General features: G+C 39.3%; 1 protein-coding gene across 4 annotated transcripts in view; it reads left to right on the top strand.

Annotated features, from left to right (window-relative positions):
* EPHA3 (EPH receptor A3) overlaps nucleotides 1-22,380 on the top strand; it is a 218,160-nt gene that overhangs the window by 184,723 nt on the left and 11,057 nt on the right. For all 4 annotated transcript variants that reach the window (XM_048071647.2, XM_048071646.2, XM_048071648.2 and 1 more), the window contains 4 exons: nucleotides 122-183; nucleotides 2,485-2,694; nucleotides 12,002-12,151; nucleotides 14,109-14,302. In XM_048071647.2, the coding sequence (XP_047927604.2) occupies nucleotides 122-183; nucleotides 2,485-2,694; nucleotides 12,002-12,151; nucleotides 14,109-14,302 (616 nt within the window). The remainder of the gene's footprint in view (nucleotides 1-121; nucleotides 184-2,484; nucleotides 2,695-12,001; nucleotides 12,152-14,108; nucleotides 14,303-22,380) is intronic.

Genomic DNA, 22,380 nt, shown 5'->3' with positions numbered 1-22,380 from the left:
TTCTATTTTAAAGGTAAAATTATCCTTGGGATTTGGTAAATTTGGACACCTTTCTGAAATGCCTTTTTTACTGTATTCATGTGTTCATTTTAAATACCTGACCCCTGTAACGTTTTTGCAGGTAAACCAGTTATGATTGTTACTGAATATATGGAAAATGGTTCCTTGGACAGCTTTCTGCGGGTAAGCGCAATAGATAACTACGTGGGGCATGACCGTCTCTTGTTCTGAACTTGTTATGAATGTGGAGCCACTCTGCTCTGATGCATCATGAGCTCTTGTTGCTTGATATTTCATTATTTCCACTGGGTTTTGTGTGCATTGTGATCTGCTCAGAAAGCTAGGCAAGGATCTGCTGTTACGTTTTGACTGTTGTCGCTACTATTCCAAAATTAACTAGATTTTTTTTTTTTTTATTAATATATCATTTCTATTAAAATAAATCTGGCACACTAAAATGAAGATTATTTTTCTTAGGGCAGAATTACCACTGTAATGCCGTTGCGCATTTTGGTTGGCAGCCCGTATGTCTTACAAGTGATTTCCAAAGCAAATGAATTTGTGGAAATGTTATTGGTAAACCAGTAATAGTGAACCAAGGGCCATTTCCCTAAATGTGAACAGTTTAGGGAATAAGCCCTTACATGGGGGTGTTTGAAATGTTTTGCTAGCAAACTTTATTAGCCTGTTTTCTTTCCACAACCTTAGGCATACTGATACTGTTGTTGATTTATCTTTGTTTTCTGTCGAAGTTGGTAGCGAGCCTAAAAAAATTTGAACGCTCCCTGTGTCACCAAGATTTACTTGTGGCAAAACAAGAAGTGTAGCAGAAATGAAATCCCTTCTGAGGGGAAACACTAGTTTAATTTTAATTTGTTAGGGCAAACTCAGCTGTCGCTGGGAGACTGCTTTGGTTCTGCCACGGTTGAATGACATTATCCCCCAAATTCATAACACTGAACTAGACGTTTAACCCCAAAAGGGGACATATTGTCAACCTTAGTTTCAGTATGTACTGTATATGTTATGAAGTCCACTGAAGCATGTAAAATATATATAAATAATGTGTCAGTGTATCTGAATGAAATATACCTATACTGAACGATATATATTTTGTTTAGGCTAGAAATCCTTGAAGAAAGCTCTGAGGACAGGAGAATAATTTCTGACTGTAGGAAACGGTTGTTCAGCTTGTTCGGTCATTTGAGTGTGATTTTTTTTTTTTTTTTTTTGCTGTTGTGGCATGGAAACATAGATTAAGAACTTTGTGACTCATTAATATCAAAGGCAACACAGGCTATGTAACCCACCTTATAAATGCTTCTTAAAACTAGTTAGTTTGCCTTCCCCACTGCCATTGAAAGGCTATCTCAGGATCTCATTCCTTTCATGATTACAAACCTTGTGATTCCTAGCTAAATCTTTTCCAGGGCCTACATAAACCGTCTTGTGTTGGCTCTAGTTAAGACAGTTTCATAGCAGAGAATTGCTAAGAGTCTTTAATAGTAATAAATTTCTTCATTAAAGAGAATTCTGAGAGGATCTTTAAGCATCCTCTGTGCAATATATTTATCTAATGTTTACAGTGCTAACATTGCCCTTAAGTATATTAATCAGAAATGAAATGAATGCAATCAGTCTTGCAGGCTGATTCATGTGAGCTCACCCTACATGGCAGAGCCAACTCTAATGTATTTAATAAAATTCTGGAAGAAGCAGCAGGAAGAGCTGGAGAGTTGCCCATGATGATACATTTATGGCAATGGGGGATTCATTTGAGAGCTGTTGTAGGTCATACTGTTGTCTTGTTTTCTATGTATCCATATATCAATACCAATGCTTAGTGTTAACAAACAGTGTTAGTAAGAGCTGGAAGATTTAAAACATATGTCTAGAAGTATACAATTAGGAATCTGTGCATCTGTTGGTTTTTAGGCTAAGTCACATTGTGCTTAAGTAATTTTGTGTTCATGAAGTTGAGGAAAATCTTGAGGAATGAGTTGAAATTTGAGGGGCGTTTGAAAACCAATGAATCAAAACAGCATTTGTTACTATTGGGGAAAAAAAAAAAAGCAATAGAAAACTTTCATTAGGCCATTGGCTAAGGCTGGGATTTTCACTACCAGTTCCTATGGCCTTTAAGAGAAACCAGACATCTGTTTCCCTAATGTCCTGACATTCCAGTCTCAGGGGCACACGCAACTGAGATTTATGTGCCACTTATATACAAGTCCCATCTAGGAAATTAAAATTCTAATGAGAGCGAGAACATGAAAACTGAATTTTTATCTGAATTGAAAATGTGCCCCTTTACCCTCAGCTGATGGGAAGATTATTCTCTACAGATCAAAGTAGTTCAATGTGTGGTATTTAACTCTTGATCCCTGACTTGAGCTCTTCACCCAAGGAATTTCTGGGGTCTTATCAAAAATCCTGTGCAAGAAGGAGCACAATCTCAGAAATGACATTTCAAATGTTTTCCAGAAACACGATGCCCAGTTCACAGTCATTCAACTAGTAGGCATGCTTCGGGGGATCGCATCTGGCATGAAATATTTGTCAGATATGGGTTATGTCCATCGAGATCTAGCTGCTCGTAATATCCTCATCAATAGTAACTTGGTGTGCAAAGTCTCCGATTTTGGTCTTTCTCGTGTGCTGGAAGATGACCCAGAAGCTGCGTACACAACAAGGGTGAGTTTGTGTTTATCCTTTTAAAATCATTGCTGTTTGTTGTGGCAAAGTTAGTCTGAAAGCTGAGGGAGTCCCTGAGGCTTATACTCTGTGTTGCAGAGGCTATCCAATCTTTCTTGGCCAGAGGTGTTCGATAAAGCATAAACATATCATAGCTATATTTGTAGTCATGTCTCAGGGAAGACGGAAGGCAAAAAACACAGTTTGTGTTGATAGATTATTTTTCTTACAGTGTGCAAAATTTGTGGCTTGGTTTCTTTCTGCTGAGTGTGTCAAGGAAAGAATACCACAACAGTACACAGTGATCTAAGACTTGATGTGTGCAGGTTTTGTCACACTGGTGATTCGACTCCTACACAGTTTAAAAAAAAAAATCCCACTCAGAAAAAAAAAAAAAAAAAAAGCTTTTTCCCTTTATGTTTTTATATCTTCTAGTATGATGAGATGTGTGTCTTGATTGGAGCGTACTGAGATCACTGTTCTATAAAGGGTACATCAGTCATGCTTGCTGTTGTACCTCTAACTGAGCAAAATCTTGAGTAAAACAAGAAAAGAAGTCTTCCTTAACGATATAATTAAACTTCCTGTGCTTTCTTCTTTTTGGCTACCCCATAGGGTAGCCTGCTTCTTTTTTCTTTCTGGATTTCATCTTGACTGAAAAGCTACCTGGAAGGTACTCTATTTGCTTAGTCAGGAGCCTTAGAAAAAAAACACATTGTCTTCTAAGTACAGCTTTGTTGCACCTCTTGTTCTCAGTTGAATAACACTTCTGTCTGTTTTGTTGCGAAAACCTTGAAGGCATACATTTAGCTTTGTGTATCTCGATATTACACTGGGATTATGCCCAGTTGTTCGCTTAATGCTATTGCAAGTGGATTTTATTAACTTCAGAAAAAGTGTCATTAATATCCAGTATCTTACTCGAGTGTAATTTGTACTGAAGCCTAGTAATAGTCTCTTCGTCACTGTACCAACCAGATTAGAGTAGAATGTATCAGCGGAATCTTAATATGGGTTTTCTAGGGTTTCCTTCATTCCTGATCACAGACAGGAGCAATCAATTATTGTGGCAGTGTGCATGCTATCCTCTTCATGACTGAAATAAAATAGGTGAAAAACAAGTTAAGAAACTCTATCTGTTTGGTTTAACACATATATCCATACATATATGCACATGTATATTCATGTTTATGTATATTTATCAATCATATCTTCATAATTTACCACATATAATGGCATTATTCTTTACTTGACCTTTCTGTGCTTTCTTGGATTTTTGATAAGCTTTGGCGTGTTGTTAGAAGCAGGCAATGTATACTGCTTTAAAAAACTGTTCACAGAGGTCTCACATGGTTAATACGAAGAGACTTTAGTAGGAGAAAGCAGCTTTCATGCTCAGTATAGGTGCAACATCCACAGTTAAATATTAATACAACAGAGGAGTTCCTTAAAAGAAAATCATCTATAGTTCAACCACAGAGGTCTGTTGCTTTGTCAGATATATTTGCCTGACCTCCTCTTAAAAACCTCCTGTGAAAATAATGTGTTAGTGTTTCCAAGCTAAACAGCTTCAGACACACTGTACATGTAGTCTAATATTTAACCTCCCTCCCCCAGAACGTATGCTTGCTCATCGGCCAGTGATCAATCCTCTCTTTAAAGCAGCCACTCACGTGCATGGAGACTGACATGCTCTTCACACACATCCCTCCAATCTTTTCTTCTCTAAGCATTTTTTGCGAACTTGACTGTTCTTGCTGGTCTTGTTCAGACTCTTTTCATGTTTACATTTTCCTTAAGTGCAATGCCCAAAACTGGATACAATCAATCCGTAGCACCAGGCATAGCATATTTATCTCTTGCTTCATGCATGTGCAATTTCTGTTAGTATCTCCATGGGTTTAGGACTCTGTATTTCTCCTCCCACCCCCAGCGCAACTTAACCTTGTGACACATGCCTTTGTCAGACTTCAAAGGTAAATTTTCATGTTCCAAAATTCATCTGGGCATGCAAACTGATCTATAATTTAGTGAGTGCATTTTGTGTACTCACATTAAAAGCTGAGGATACCTTTGAGTCCTAGTTAACCTAAATGAAAAAAAGTTGTATAGACAGAAAAACTGGCTTCCCAAAAAACTGCGTAGCATACGGCTGTATAAGAGAGGTGGACTTCCATAAAAATGGAGTGCACATAAATGGCTTATACCCCTGGGTGGGCTACAACAAACCAGGGTGCACAAGGTGTCACTGTTTTCTGCCAATGTTACATCTAAATTTCCTGTGACCAAGTGCAGTGTTGAAATTTTTTTCTTCTTCTCTTTCTGACACCTATTTTCTAAGCATACCTTCCTATTTACATTTAGATAATGAAATGCGATGGGAAGAAACTATTTTGTGAAGTATATTCATCTGTGTTCAGTAAACTCCATCTGGCATTTATGGTGTATATGCAAACTGCTGCAGGGAGATGCTCAGATAATTACAACCTTCAAATACAACCTAGGGCAATTTAATTTCCTTCAAAAGTAGTCACTGAATATACCTCAGCCACGTCCTGGCTCTGAGAGAAGGACAAAGGTATTTGCTGCTTGTCTCTCTGCTCAAATGTCCTTTGAAGTGAATGTCATACACATGTCCAGGTAGTGTGTCCCTGAGGTTTGTTTGGTCCCCAGCTTAAAAAACTGGTAATCATGGTCGTGAAAGCACTCCACAGGGCACATTTCCCCTCAGTGGAGGTATGTCCTCACTGTGTTTAAGACCTGGGCTGTTCCCATTGTACCTCCTAGTGATGCTCAGCTGCCTCTGACCGCTGCCCTAAGCTCTCTGTGAGACAGCACTGTGAGTCACTGGCAGAAAGCTGGGCAATTCATGGTACCTACTGTTCAGTAGGATCTTTGAAGAGAGAAAAACAAAAGCATGATATAGCCACATTTCCAAATGTTCAAACGTTAAAGATGGTGTTCTTTGTTTAATGTCAGAAGTACTAGGCAAATTTATAGACATAGTCGTGAAGATAAATCTTTTATGTATTTAGCTTCCTCTTCTGTCCCTACTTTCTACCTGGAAATGTCAAAGCCTGGGAACGATTACATCATTTTAATTCATAATTGCATAGTGCTGGATTGGTATACCCCAAAAAAGCCCAGTCAGCCATTTAGGCTTTCATAAAACATTGACTGGGTGAAATTTTACTTTGTTCTGTTCTCAGAAGCTGTGTCTGAAGTTTTGCTTAAAGGATATAACGTGTCCTTTTTCAATACACAATCCATGATATTCGTGCTATTGTACAAGAGCTCTGAAGTACGAAGATCGCAGGTGTATCTATGAAATACGGGGAATCAGGATTTATAAGAAAACTTTTCTACCTGGCAGGGTCATAATTTAGCTCTTGAATTACTGTCACTGCTTTCATATCACAAAAGGCCTTCAGCAGCCTGAGGTCTGCCTGCTTACAGAAGCAGAAACCAGCGTCTGTGCTAGGCTGACTAAATGTGCCAGAGGGGATGTACTGTAATTATCTATGTTCTCCATACCTATTTGATTTTAATTGAAAGGCCAAGGCTGTATTAAAATTGTCATTGTCAAATTGGTCTTTTCTATTCTTATTATTTTTAGATGTCTGTATGACAAGTGGGTGGACTAATCATACAGTATGAACTGGAAATAAATTTAAGCCATCACACATGTAGAAGGACTGTAATTATCTCTCTCAGAGGCATAATATTTGGGTAATCAGTAGATGAATTTAGACTATTTAAGTTCATCCTTGGGCACATCAGTGGTGTTCATGGCACTTCAATGTAAAATGCTGTCCAGTTTTACTATGTTTGCATGCATAACCCACTTCTCCTTAAATCTGCATGACTCGAGAAGTATTGTGCTTTGGTGACAAGTACCTTGATAACCATGTCCCCAGGTAACCGTGACAGAGCAGGGAGAGCACAGCGAGGCACTGCTCTCTGGTGTGCCAAAGGAAGTGCTCTGTTGAGAAAAGTCCTTGCATTGCACCTGTTATTGCAACCGCTTTTTGCTAGAAGTTATTTGTGGCTCATTCCTTTTTTTCTGAATGTGCAAACACTGTAATGCAGACAGAATCTGCTGAGGAATGTCGCAAAAAAAACAAACAAAAAAAAAAACACCTCGAATTCTCTTCCCTGATAAGCATGTGAGAGAGAAGCAATGTTCTGTTACCATTTACCACTTCAGAAGGAGGGAGGTAGATTCAAGATAAAATATTCATTAGAAAGGGATGAAGCAGTAAGGTCATGTAATTTTCAGGTGCTTATGAGGGTAAGCCAGGCTCATCTCACTCACGTGAAACCATCTTGCTCAGCAGTAGTAAGGTGTCTCCTGAATAGCCGAAGTCCTCAGGTAATTAATTAAAGCCAGGCTTTTATCTTTAGGTTTTCCTGCAAAAAATGTTCTAATTTTTCTGTTAGAACCTATTTTTCTTGATTCTTTTCTTTCTGGGCCTGCGGCAGACACACCGTACAGGAAATAAATCACAGTACTGGGAGGGGTGCGAAGGCCTGGAATCAGCTGCCTTGTGACAGTGTGCTAGGCATGCGACAAAAGAAGTGGGGACTTCATTGGCTTGAGACAAATTACACGGAAAAGCCAGATACTGTAGGAATCACAGCTCCATCTAGACCAGATAAGACCTTCAGTTGCTGCTGGCTTACTAATTTCAAACCCTGAGAGTGGCTTTCTGACCTAGGCTGCCTGGGATTTGGAGCTGTAATAACAAACTCCAGCCATCTCTAATACCAAGACTTTCTTTCTGCTCAGATTCAGGCAGCTTATCTGCCCTCATGCTAAGCATATCCTTAAAGGGAGACCATGACAAAAATATATACAACTTGCATTTATCCTCAGAAAATAATCAGTAAATGTGTTGCTACTAGCTAATGATTCGCGCACACATAGATTTCTCTTTATAAGCCCATTTTGAACAAATGTGAGTAAACCTTTTTCCTAGGCAATAAGCCTAGATAGGTATATATAGATATAAATAGATATATATAGGCTTATATAGATAATATAACTGTCTATATCGCCAACAAAGATGTTAATACTGGATGCAATACAGGCCATCGAGGGACACAACTTGTCACTGGTCTCCATTTGGATATCAAGCCACTGACTGCAACACTTTGAGTGCAATTCCTTATCCACCAAGTGATCTATTCATCAAAGCCATGTCTCTTCATTTTAGAGACAAGGATGTCATGCAGGACAGTATCAAATGCTTTGCACAAGTCTATGTAGATGACATCAGTTGATCTTCCCTTAACCACCAATGCTGTAACCCAATCATCAAGTATGATTTGCCCTTAGTGAGGCCATATAGATAAAGAAGACTAAATTGTACGAAATCCTAATGGACACACATCGTGTAACAAAACATGTAAGCAGGGTTTCTTAGCGCTTTCATTACAGCAGTTTGTAGAGTAGGAGTCGTCATATTCATTTTAAATATAGAGAGACTGGGGAAAGGGTGTACCAAACAAGAGACGGATAAAGAAACAAGTAGCAAAGTGTAGTGTTCCTAGCTCCAAACATGTGGTCTAGGAGAAAGTATTCAGTTTTATTTATGCATGGTAATTCATGTAAGATATCTTCAATCCTGACAAAGAAGAAAATGGAAGAGGTGCTACATGTTCAAATGAGATATGTATTTCTTTAAGATGATGGAGATAAGTGAGAAGGGATTTTCTAATGCTGAATGACCACATGTTTTTGGAATTGCAAATAGACTTTTTAAATCACAGTAAGCCTTAACGTTTTCAAAGGTAATAGTGATAGAATGTCATGCATTTAGTTTGATACAACTCTTCAGATTTTCTACATATATTGATATTTGAACATCTGCTAAAATGTGTGTGTTACATAGTCCTTTGGGAGGAATTGTTTTTGTGTTAAAATGCTTATGTGTCTAAAAAATATTTACCAGAACTTTGCTTGCTGTTCTTGCTCTTGAATTATTCATGAAATGAGTCAACAAAGTCCCCTTTTAAATACAAAGAGAAGATTGACATTTTTATGACAAATTGGAGAGCAGAATAGCAAAATTACAGTTTTTATACTATGATCAGTGGCAGTTGATTTCTTTTTTAGCTACGTTTTAATACTCTTCTTATTTTACTCTTGTTTATGGTAATGCTACATGTGTCTGCAGAGTTGTATAGAGTTGCAGCTAAGACTTAGCAAAGAAAATGTATTTCCTTGTAATGGAGCATAGGGTTGATGTACTTTCATTTTTTTTTTTTTTAACTAAAACAAACACAGCCAGAAGAACTTTGTTTCATTGAGCTTATAATCTTCCTTACCCTGCAATAAGGCAGTTCTAAAATACTTGGAGACTAATTAACATCACTTTGTGTAAATGTTTTCCTCCAATTGTATAAATGACTTCCTACAAGATTATAAAGGCCTTCTATCAAAAATGATATTTCCTGCCCTTGCACAAAGTGCTCATGTTCTGGCCACAAGCACATTTTTCCATGTGGCATCTGACAATTATTTCTTTATGGTTCAGCAAAAAAGGTTCCATTTTCACATCTTAACACAAAATTGAAAAAGTGAGCCTGAAGCCACCCGTGGAAATTCAAATTTCAAGAGAGTAGGATTCTGAGTATTCTGAAGTGATACTTCTGTGTTTCAGAAAACCAGCTATTATGCCAATGTAAGAAAAACAGCATCACTATTCACTGCCTCAAGGACTTTCTTACATGGAACATTGTAAGTTTACGTTCTGCCATCTCTCTTTTGAAAATGTAGTCAAAGCAATTGCTGGACAATGAGGCGCAACTTGGCTTACATTGCCATGGGTCCACTGAGGATATTTGTTCCTTTATCTCAGTTTCTGTCCATTCGGGTGGAACAGTTTGCTTCCCAGCAGTGCCGATGTCTCTGGGCACAAGGAAAGGAATCAACAGAGGTGAGACAAGGCTTGGGACTTGTCTGGAGGTTGCACCACTGCCATGTCAGCAGCAAGGATCAACAGTTCTCTCTTTCACATCTCCACCTGACCAGGAAGTCAAAACTTCTCTCCAACTAAACATCAGTGTTGTTCTCCTCTTGTATGACCTGCTGCTTGTTCAGCCTTTCTGCTGCACTTTGAGTCTGCTCAGACTTGCAGATGACTTCTGAGCCTGTGGGATGAGTGGAAGATGTTTTCTTGCCTTGGAAGCTCTTCCTGTTTGTGGTGGTGGGGTTTTGTTCTTATAAGTTTAGGATATGGTTTTCCCCCTAGTATTCGCATTCCTTATTGTGTGACCTGTTGGAGAAGAAAACAAAGTTCAGTCTACTAGTACACATAGAAAAAAGGTTGAAAAAATGGGACCGATTTCTTTATCATTCCAACATCTTAAAGGGCAAATTGATTTTTTGTTAAAACCCTGGCACACAGGAGAGTTTTGCAATTTCAGCTGCACCTTGGACATCTCTGAGGGATTCTGGACCTTTGTAAAATGCATATAGCATTGTTTCTCAATAGGGTAAGAGAAAAACAAAATCACTGTTATGCTCTTGGTACTGTTATACAGAAGCACTGGGAATTATGGATAACATATAATGAATAGAAAATGTGCTTTTTGTGACTAAAGGACATTTTATTATAGATTTCCCAGTCTGAAAGAGACAGACATCGGGCTCTCCAGCCTGGTTTCTTTGACGGAACAGCGTTTTGAAATACCCCTGTGTATTTTCTTTGTCCTATTTGTTGGTCCACAAGTAACGTGGAAATTCAGTGTTTACCTAATGGTAATGATTTTGTGTGAAATGAAGGTTTGTCCTTTTGGTTAAGGAAGGGAGTCTGCTAAATAGCATGGGTTTGAATTTAAAAAAAAAAAAAGGTGTATGTCAGGTTGGATCCTCTTTCTGACCTTTGTCGAGCTTCTAAGACATCTCTGGTGACATTTTGGAGGTCTGAATTGCAGCCTGAGCAAAATGCACCTGTGTTTCCTATATTTAAGCTAATTTGTGCAATATTAACTGTGAAATTGCAGATGCTTAGGCTCCAACATGGGCTGTATTTAGGTTTCTAATGAACACTTCATGTCCATATTTCTATTGTTAATCAGGCTAGTTGAACTAAAGTTGGTGAGTGTATGCCTGCTCTCAGTGCAGGTACATTTTATGGAAGTGTAGGCAAAGTCTTAATATCTTTATGCTTTATTTCTTGCTGCTTAGTGGAATATTTCCACTGAATAGTGGAAATAATAGCACTCCTTTCCCACACAGGTTATGGTGAAGATAGGTGCGTGATCTGACTGTAGTATGAAGGGGTTTGCAGAGGTACCTCAAATAGCTACAGGCTGGTGTGATATCTTCAGAAAATATCTCTGTATATGTTGTACATCCCTGGAGCTGGAAACAACTTTAAATTCTCACCATTTTCCGCATTCAAATATATTCACTTCAGATTGCCAAGTAGGAAGCTTTGCACTGCTGTCTTTTAGGACTTTTTTTCTCCTATGTGACCCACAAATCAGAGTCTTAAAGCCCTATGTCAAATCTGGCCCCACTGGAAACTGGCTATTCCTTCTAATTCTTAGATTGCAGAAACTCAGCCCAAGGCTGCTTGTGTGCATTTTACTGATTTGACGTACGGCACCAAATATTGGCCATAATCAGAGAGAGAGGTTCCTCTAGCTAAAATATTAATTGTAATGGTAGCTTTAATTCTTTTCAAGTTTAGAATCATTTAATGATGGTTTGCTTCTCTTGTGACTGTAAAAAAAAAAAAAAAAAGCTTAAAACCACTTCCTCAGATGGCATTTTCATACTCTTCTCTGCACAAACAACACCATCTGAATCTCTCTTTCTGTGACTCTCTGCCGGCTTTGCCTGGAGTGGGCAATTTGTTCAGTGCAAAGGGATCTAGGATGTAAGCAAGGACCTGGTACCAATGTACTCATCCTTAATTCTGTATGACTGTCTCACCAACATTTCCCAAACACTTTATAACTGAAAATCAACTATAGTTAACTTCCAATTTTTGTGTATTATACTCTATATAAATATATGTGTATATACTGAAGTACATGCATATGCGGTATGTATACTATACTATATACCTATAGCTTCAATAGGTTTTGCACTGTAATGTATTTTACCCTGTAGAGTGTCCAAGATGCTATCATAACAAATGGCAATAGCATTTTCCACCTTATGCTGTTGTGTTTTTTTTTTTACACTGATATAATGATAATCTCAGAGATACATTTAAAATAACTAATCATACAAAATTCTATTCATTGTATCACAGTAAAAATGGACTTTTTTATTTGATTTTGCTCCCAGGGGGGCAAGATTCCTATCCGATGGACATCACCAGAAGCCATTGCATACCGGAAGTTCACATCAGCCAGTGATGCGTGGAGCTATGGGATTGTTCTCTGGGAGGTGATGTCTTATGGAGAAAGACCATACTGGGAGATGTCCAACCAGGATGTGAGTATGGTGTTATCTGAGTTATGTTCTCAAACAGAGGATCAGACTGTGAAAGTAAGTGAAGCATAATGAAACCAGGTGGCTCTGAGTTTTTGACGTAGAAGATGATTTAGAAATGAAAATTTCCACATGTCCCTGGTCAGGTAAAATGAACTTAACAAAAAGCTAACATCTTTTTAACAGGGTATTTTGGATCTCTGTAGGAGCAAACTAAGAGGATTTTATCACTCTGGTGGTTTTCTATAGGATGATTCAAACAGTTCCACTGCAATGATGTCATTCCCTTTTACATTCCTTAGCTTATTGTTAGAAAACCCTTCTAAATTTCTGTGGATGCCCTTTGGTTCCACTTCTATAATATTGCATAGAAGTTTTCCATAAATGTCAAATACACAGAATAAATTGCTCTTGGAGCCTGTGAAAAAGAGGAGCAGAGCATTTCTACTAAGAGTTTAATAAAACCAAAATACTTCTGGAAATAATCAACGGATAAAATAGAGAAGTAGACTATTTGATTAGAAGACTTCCAATAAAGGCTTCTTTGCAACATTAGTGAACAGTCCAAGTCTGCAATCCAAACGATTAATGTATCTCTCACAGTATTTCTGTAAGAAGCATAACATTTCCTGAAATAAGTTCTTATATCTGTTTTTTGGTGGTGTTTTTTTTTTTCTGTTGCCTCACTAATCCTAGATTTATTCCATAGGAGTTATGAACCAAGTTTTTTTGTAGTACAGTCAGTAACATATACAGATTTTCCAAAGGGTTGGCATATATCATTACTAGTACTATATTCAAGAAAGCCAGTATCATAGTTGTAGTCATACATTGTTTATGTTACTTTATATGAAATACAAAAAAAATATATATATATATATATTTCTCCTTTGAAATGAGCACCTCTGGAATGCAAGTCTGCAGCAAGCTCTATATTTCTTTTAATTAGCCATGAAAGCTTTACAGTTGTTGGTGGAGATTAATGAATTGTGTTACAAAGGCTGATGTACTAGGGGAATGCCTTTCATAGTAGCTGTTCACACTGAAATCAGAAACAGAAATATTTATCCATTTATGTGTTTTGGCTTTGTGACCATTTTAACTGTGGATTTTTTCTTATCCCTGTTCTGATTCAGAATAGTTTTTCCCTGCTTTTTTGATTAACTGATCCAGATAAAGCAAAAAGGATAACAAAATAGTCCTTTATCATTTTCTACTTAGAATATGTTGTTTTTTTTGACTCATGGTGCAAAAGATATAGTACAACTAATCAAGAGGCATTATACTCTTGTGAAAAGCTTGTATTAAAAAAGTTTCATAACACTGTAAATACTGGGCTAAATTTTGTTTTGTCAGATGATGGTTTTGATCTCATTGACCCTGCATCTAGATAAATGACAAAGAAAATGGGGCTACTTCCTAATAGGAAGTACATACTTACCTCATGATAAGTTTTTAAAGTATTTTCTGACACTGAGATTAATTACAGACTCACTTTTGTAACTGACTTCCTACCTTGCAGGGCAAGGACTCCCTTGAGAAGGTTGGCTGATCTTCTGCAGCATGCAGTGTCCACTGGAGAGTGTGGGATACGTGTTGCTAAGGATCAGTGACATTCAAGACCTTTTGAAGTTTGGCATAGTTAAGCAGGCAGCTTACTAACTAGCTTTTATTTACAGAGTTAGTTCAATCAAATGTGAGTTTTGGAGATCTTTTTTAGAGTCTCAACTTCCTCAAAGTCACATACTGTATCTTAACTTTCCTACAGCCCTTTTTGTATGCCTAATTTACTGCCTGGTTTACTTTGCAGATAAACCAAGAGCATTGCACTGCAAGACAATTAGTGAATAAACACATTTGTTTAAACACAGAATGTCCACGTTAATGTAGTTCACAGAACTGATAAAAACAAGTTGATTTAAGTGCCTCCAAGTTCTCAAAAACTTTTATCCTTGTGCAGGTAATTAAGGCTGTTGATGAAGGGTACCGCTTGCCACCTCCTATGGACTGCCCAGCTGCCTTGTATCAGCTGATGCTGGACTGTTGGCAGAAAGACAGAAACAACAGACCCAAGTTCGAGCAGATTGTCAGCATCCTGGATAAGCTGATCCGTAATCCCAGCAGTCTGAAAATAATCACCAACGCGGCAGCAAGGTGACATATTAGATTTTACATTACACATGACTAAATGTCTATGATTTCTTCATCTTCCATAATTACAATTTGTTTAATTTCTTCACCCACTTCTTCAACTTCTAACCATAGCTATTTGCGATCTGGAAGGCTACAGGAAGCTTTCTAATTGTCCAGTTTGGAGAATTATTCAATATTATTTTATTATTGCTGTTATTTGTATTAATGATGTACTAAAATGTATGCAAATTTTGTAAAGCTGGTATGTTATGGTTGTGAAACCCATCATAAGGCTGAGCAGAGGTTTGTGAGAGAGACACAGATGAAAGATGTCATCATGTGATCTTCCTTTTTCCTCTTCTGATCTTATGTTGTGCTTTAAGTGCTTAGTGTTTCATAGGTCACAGCTAGCCATGTTCCTAAGTATTGTTCTGAATCGGGTCCAAACATATCATACACTCTTACACTTTGCTCTGACAAGTCACCTTAAGTTTAATCATATGAATAATCTTTTTGTTTTTAGTAGGACTGACAAAATTAAAAATGCAGTTACATTCCTTGTTTGATAAATGCCTTAGCTAGGAATTCATTTCCAACCCATGCAATATTCCTAATTGCATTAACAACATTCATTTATAATCCTGGTTATTCAACACACTCTGGAACATCTCTATGATGAGATAAGAATTATATCGTTGAGAGAAAATGAAGAGTGTGTTGACACCTAAGGACGTAATGAGGGTGTGATGAAATAAGAGCTTTGGTTTGGTTTAAGTAAATTGGTTTGTATAATGCACAAAATGTACTTCTACTTCAGTGATCTGAAGGGATGTAAAATTATTTTTAGCACAAATACTAGCGAAAAGAATCCTCCATCCTCAAAGCAGACAGAGTTGGGGGAAGCGCACACATCTGCTCTGCTGCTTCAGATCCAGGACTTGAAGGGCTGTGTCAGGGGACAGACCAGAGTCTGCCATGAGGCGAGCCTTCCAAATGAAGGCAACAAAACTCCTCCCAGACCTTTATGTCTGGCACAGCTCATTTCTTGTCATAGCAGTCTAACGGGAAAGTGCAGAGGCAAACAGAGGTAAGGCAGTGCGGCTTGGAGAGCTGCACTAGGACTTGGGCTGCTGGGCAGATTGCGTAGGCCTTGCCTTCTTTTTCCCATATCCAGCATTGTGCTGCATCCTGAGCTAGAGGCTGGCCATCCTCATCGCCTCCTGCTGCCACACCAGAGGCATCAGAAGGAATGCAGAGGTGGGAGGAGGAAGGCAGCTATGTTGATGGGCTTTGCTACTAGAAATATATAATGAGGGAAGGCTGCTTGCACGGTAATTATATTTAATAATTTAACTGGTGAGCATTTAACATACATTAAACCAACATGCTTAGCAAGGCAGTTATTTCTGTTTCCTGCTAGGTGACTGCTTGGAAAAAATCAAAGTTCCTTAAGCATTGTTTTCTCAGTCAAGCAGATTTCTTCTAAACATCTTACACCCCCATTTGGGAAATGTTTGGTGCAAATAATTGGACAAACTCCCAACCAACCCTGAACGTGTGTGGAATTTGCTGCTCCACCTGGATCCATACAAGTCCATGGGTCCGGATGGGATCCATCCCAGGGTGCTCAGAGAGCTGGCTGATGTCATCGCGGGACCTCTCTCAATTATTTTTCAATGATCTTGGGAATCTGGGGAGGTCCCATTGGAATGGAAGTTGGCAAATGTTGTGCCAATTTTCAAGAAGGGTAAGAAAGAAGACCCTAGCAATTACAGGCCTGTCAGTCTAACGTCAGTGCCTGGTAAAATTATGGAGAGGATGATCCTTGAAGTTATTGAAGTGCACCTGGGGGACAATGCAGTCATTGGTCCCAGCCAACATCGGTTCATGAAGGGTAGGTCCTGCCTCAAAAATTGATTTCTTTTTATGATAAGATCACCCATCTAGTCGATCAAGGGAAACCAGCTGATGTGATCTTTTTGGACTTCAGCAAAGCTTTTGACACGGTTTCCCATAGGATCTTACTGGACAAAATGTCCAGCATACAGCTAAACAAAAACATCATACGATGGGTGAGCAATTGGCTGACGGGCAGGGCTCAAAGGGTTGTGGTAAATGGGGCCACATCTGGCTGGCGGATGGTCACTAGTGGGGTCCCTCAAGGCTCCATTTTAGGGCCAGTCCTCTTCAATGTTTTTATAAATGATTTGGATGTAGGACTAGAAGGTGTTCTGAGCAAATTTGCCAACGACACCAAACTTGGAGTTGTGGACTCGGATGAGGGTGGAAAGGCCTTGCAGAGAGATCTGGACAGATTGGAGAGCTGGGCGATCACCAACCACATGAAGCTTAACAAAAGCAAGTGCCGGGTCCTGCACCTGGGACGGGGAAACCCTGGCTATACGTACAGACTGGGTGACGAGACGCTGGAGATTAGCCCCGCAGAGAGGGATCTGGGGGTTGTGGTTGACAGCAAGTTGAATATGAGCCAGCAGTGTGCCCTGGCAGCCAGGAGGGCCAACCGTATCCTGGGGTGCATCAAGCACGGCATCGCTAGTCGGTCGAGGGAGGTGATTGTCCCGCTCTACTCTGAGCTGGTGCGGCCTCACCTCGAGTACTGTGTGCAGTTCTGGGCACCGCAGTACAAGAAGAACATTAAACTGTTGGAGAGTGTCCAGAGGAGGGCGACAAAGATGGTGAAGGGCCTAGAGGGGAAGACGTATGAGGAGTGGCTGAGGGCACGGGGCCTGTTCAGCCTGGAGAAGAGGAGGCTGAGGGGAGAGCTCATCGCAGTCTACAACTTCCTCGTGTGGGGGAGTGGAGAGGCAGGTGACCTATTCTCCGTTATCACCAGTGACAGGACCCGTGGGAACGGTGTTAAGTTGAGGCAGGGGAAGTTTAGGCTGGGCATCAGGAAGAGGTTCTTCACAGAGAGGGTGGTTGCACACTGGAACAGGCTCCCCAGGGAAGTAGTCACTGCACCGAGCCTGTCTGAATTTAAGAAGTGTTTGGACTGTGCACTTAGTCACATGGTCTGAACTTTTGGGCAGACCTGTGCGGTGCTAGGAGTTGGACTTGATGATCCTTATGGGTCCCTTCCAGCTCAGGATATTCTGTGATTCTATGATTCTATAGTTATTTTGTAGGGATATACTGGAGCAGTTCGCTGGATTAGGGGAGCAGGGAATCACGACTACCATTTTGGTTTGGGATTGTGATTGTAGAAACCAGTCAAACAACAGCAAAATGTTCCCTGATTATTGTCCTCGCAATGAGGGAGCTGAACCACAGCAGAGTGGAAAATATTAACTGTCATTTCCAGTTACCAGTTCGGAGCAAGTAAAAGCTGATATCCTTTGCGAGGCCTAAATTTGGTCCAAGTAGTGCACAGGAGCACTGCAGCATTGCTCTCTCCTGCCTTGCTGTCTTTGCTCCAATGTTGTGATCTGTTTTACTGGCACGGGCAGCGGTGGTGGTGGCCCTGTCCTGCTGCGATGCTGTGCGTGCTGCTCGTGGGGAAGGAACGTAGGGGACTTCTCACAGCTGCTTTAGGTGAGCTCCGAGTAAAATGCTCCTGGTGGCAGGCTGATGCACGTTTCTGAGGGGAACGTCAAAGGTGGTTTTTATCCTCTTCCCTCCTTCCCTTACTGCTGTCAGTTGTTATTTGAGGCTGTAGTATTCCCCCTGCACCTTTCCCCATACCCAATATAAGCAATTAATCTAAATTATGGAGGTCCCAGCTCTCTTTTACCCATGTCTGTACTGCTACTGGAAGAATGCTAGAGCTTTATGCCCAACACATGTTCTTAGGTGTTCAGAATGTACTTGGTCAGGAAAAATGTTTAACCTGATGATGTCTGTTGCAGAGGTGAAGTCTGTCTCTTACAGATTTTCAAGTTGATGTTTATTTAAAATAGTCACAGCAGGGTTGTGTCCTACTTGCAAGCACGTTTCTGGAGGTACATAAGATATCCCTGTTCTCTGGTACGCTGCTTTTAACTGCCTGCAACTGAGGGATGTGCTCAGCTGTATGTCTGATGCCAAGGCCACAGCCCCAGCACATTTTATACTAATATCTCATAGGAATACAGGAGAGGAGTCAAAGCCTTCACTGCTGCATTTCCTTTTTGGTTTTCTATCCCTTCTGGCCACTCCATGGCATCTAATAATTTCTTGATACCCGAGAGGATGTTTCTATCCTTATTGATTGTCTCTTTGCAGACTTTGCTACGTGCTTGTGAACCTTGCTTCAAAGGAATCTTTTTGTAACCTTAGCGCAGCGAATGTTTCATGATACCTTTTCCTCATGTTGTGCTTCATCTCGAATTCACTTGAAAATCCCTTTCCTATTCCTTGCAAGGTATAGAATATGGCTGATTGCTTTCTCGTCTGTCAACATCCACCTTTTAATTAGGTGGCCGCCTTGAGTTCTTCCTAACAAGGCCTGCACTGGTTACGGACACGTGGGTGTTTTGTGTCCTTCAGGCAGCCTTGAATTATCCAGCTCTGTAAACGACTGTAGAAGCAGAATGTGGTACACACTGAGTTGTACAAGTCATGCAGTTTTCTAAGCCACAACCGCATGATATTTTTATTTGATTTATGTCTTGCTGTTCTTTCTTGTTTTCTGAGCATTATGTTCATTTTTATAACAGAGTCTTTAGATTGTTTAGATATCTTTAGGGTGGAAGTGAGTTCATAGTTCTTCCAGCTCTGATCAGTTTTATTATTTTTCTTCTCGAGCTTATTATTTTTCAGTCCGCTGTGTATTGCTTCACATTTGTGAATATTTCGTGCAGATACAAAGCAGATGGAAATTTTTCTAAACTTGAATAGGAGAGACAGAGTCACTTCACCCACCTGCTAACCAGTTGATGAAGCTGTGATCTACAAGGAATTAGTAGTTTTCATTTCAGCTGTGTGGAAAAAAATATAACCCAACAGTCACACAACTGAAAAATATCTGGTGTACACTACAACTCTTAAATGGACTCGTACCTCTTTGGTGTCTTTATCTATTTAAACTTTTTTCTTTTATTATTTCCAATTGGTTTCTGAACAAAGCATTTCTCATGTGTGTGTATGTATATACACATGATAGCTCTAGAGTTACAGTGTATATTATCATTTTAGGTATATGAAGCTTACTCTACGTTACCCAGCCATTTGAAAAAGATTGCTTAAAATATGGTGTATATTTAGAATTATATTTAAAGCATTTCTTTGCCCCAAAGCGAATTATGCTGTTAGAAGATGGTGTGACGTTTAGGTATAAGGGTTCTGATGTGGGATTCAGGCAGCCCAGGTATTATGGCAGCCTTCCTGTAGCTGCAGTGGTGAACTTGGTGCTGTGTTCATTCATATCTGTGATGCAGGAGCCAACTGAAGTCACTTTTCAAAAAATTGAAAAATGTTCTAATTCCAACACATATTATTCAGAAATTCTGAATTTCTACCAGGTCTGAGATTGATTTCAAAATTGGGAAGGAGTCCATGCAGACAAATACTTCATTTGCTTCTGTATTTGTGCATTTTTTTTCCTACAACCTTTTGGTAAAGTGAAAGTCAGTGTCAAGTCCTGCTTGCAACTTCCTACTATGCAATTTTTCCATGGGTAGAACTTAAATAAAAATTCCAGAATATAGATATACATCCAAAGGTACTTCATAAAGCTCAGTCAGGTTATTCTTGCTTTAAATAATGAATATGCAATTAGAAGTTATTTGTGTTTATGAATGACAATGATGATACACGTATAAAACCTTTTATAATTTAATGGGAGGCTCTGAAACTGAAGTTTGCAAAATATGTAGGTGTGTCTGTGTAACTCCACTGCCCTGACAAAAACAAAAAAAAGGAAGAAACTGGCCATTGCTCAGTGGTACAGAGGAGGTATACGACTGTATATCCAGTACTATTAGACAATTTCACGTCTTACATTATTTTCCAAGTTGCAGTTCTGTGAAGAGGAAGCAGCATGCCTGATGATGGATATATATATATATATATAAATATATTTTTTTAAAAAAAGCATTATTTCTGGAGTGCACTTCAGCATAGAAAGTAGATTTGGTTTCAGATCTCTTGTACATATTAGGAGTTCTCCATTTAAAGTATGAGTTCTGCTAGTATTGTTAAATCTCAAGCTAAAAAGAAAGAAAAAAGCTTATTATTTTCAGAAGAAGCATAGTTGAAATTCTTTTAATATAGTCCAGGAAATTCAAGAGGCCAAGGTTAGATGGCCTTCCAGATGAAAATCTGAAAGTGTTGAAAAATGTGCGTGAATAATTCCTCATACATACTTTCATGTGTTAACAAGTTGTTTACATCCCTATCCTGATTTTCCTGAGCTTGAAGTCTTCCTTGAATTATTCACTGGAGTAATTTCTTTAGCATCTTTTGGCCTATTTGTTATTTGTGAGTAGTTGATAGTAAGCATTAGCATCAGAAAATTGGCGTTGTTGGCCCTCATTGGGGCATTCTCGCTGGTGTGAAGCGTGTTTGTTCTTAAACATACAGAGCCATCATTTGCAATTAAAAATTTGAAGTTTTCTTCTCAGAAAGCTTGTTTCCACTTAAAACCTGATGATTCTCTGGAAACTCTAGTGTGATAGCTTGAGAGGATATTTGTGAAAATTAAGCTCAGTAGGAGCAGCAAACAGGTCAAAACAAAAATTCAGTCTGCTCAATTTTGCAGCATAGTTCTGGGCCTGTTTTTACAGTAATACTTGCAACAAAACTACTGTTTGTGTTGGCTGAACATTTTATTGAACAGTTTCTTTTTTCTGCCATTCAGTTTGGATGGTTTTAGGTGCTTTAAATATATTGCTGACCTGCTGTCATATTGCTTGCTTGCTTCTCCCTGTTAGGGACATTTGGATTGAAGGACAGAGCTGTCGGCTTAATTCTGAGCATTTCAGAGAGGGCTTAGGCTCTGTACTTGTCTAGGTATTACAAACAGGATCTGGGTTTGGCTGAATGCCGCGTAACAGAAGTCCACGAAAAATTTTTAGCCACGCTCAAAATACAGCAACGATATAGTCTGTGACCTAAAAAGCTCTAAAAGAATCCATATTCTGTAACCCCAGTATGATAGCTCTCTTTCAAAAGTCTGTTAAACACAAAACACTGAATTTATGGATGGGGGGGAAGCTAAACTACAAATCACACAGAAAAATGTCAGACTGTGTTCAAATCAGTACTTGCTGATGTCTAATCATAATTTGGGTTTCATGTGGAATTCAGGCATTAAACTGAAGAGATTTTAGGAACTTCAGTTATTTATCATGTTAGACACAGAAAAAAAGTATCTTCATCTGACTAATGCCTGAGGTAGACACGAATGAACCACTGTTCCTTCCAAATTAAGAATTGTGAGGGCTCACTGTTCACACATACAGTAAAACATCTATCTATCTATCTAATATCTATCGCACCTCTAGCTTGATGCTGCTGATGCAACTCAGACACGAATTCTGCAGCAGGCTGAGTTATGTAGTTAGAATTTAAATGTGAACGGATCAGCGTGTGACCTTATTTTGAGCACGTGCTGTTGCTTGTGCTCCTGCGGAATTTTGTTCGGCTGTTCTCAGCTCAGTGCATTGGGTTTACTATGTGAAGCCCTCGTTAGTGTTAATAGCAATGCTGGAGAATGGGCATGCTGAAGAAATGGCACGAAGCCGGCAGCAAGGGCCATAGTGGATGTCAGCAGAAATTCACAGCACAGCTAAATGTGGGATATAAGGGCAGGTCATATACACCAAATGGTAGACACAATGAGCCAGAAAAAGCATTTTAAAAGCTCTCTAAGGCATTTTTTTCTCCCCTTTTTGAAAAGCCCCTAGACTGTCCGAACAATAATGACTGGTTGTTGTTAAGGGTCCATCTCTGGGCCAGCTCTGAATCCCAGGAAATGTCTGCGTGACATTACTTCTGCTGCTTAAAAGTACAGCTTAAGCTGTTTTATGGGAAAGAGAAAAGCCTTTCAGCACCACACTGGTATTTTTTGCCTTCACTGGTTTTGGTGAGAAAAAAAGTGAATAGAGGAGCATTGTTACACCCAGGCATATGATTTATTCCCATCCCCAGGATTCTAAAAA

This window comes from Anser cygnoides, chromosome 1 (genome assembly GCF_040182565.1).
Source record: "Anser cygnoides isolate HZ-2024a breed goose chromosome 1, Taihu_goose_T2T_genome, whole genome shotgun sequence".
NCBI lineage: Eukaryota > Metazoa > Chordata > Aves > Anseriformes > Anatidae > Anser > Anser cygnoides.
This window is presented reverse-complemented; position numbering and strand designations above follow the sequence as displayed.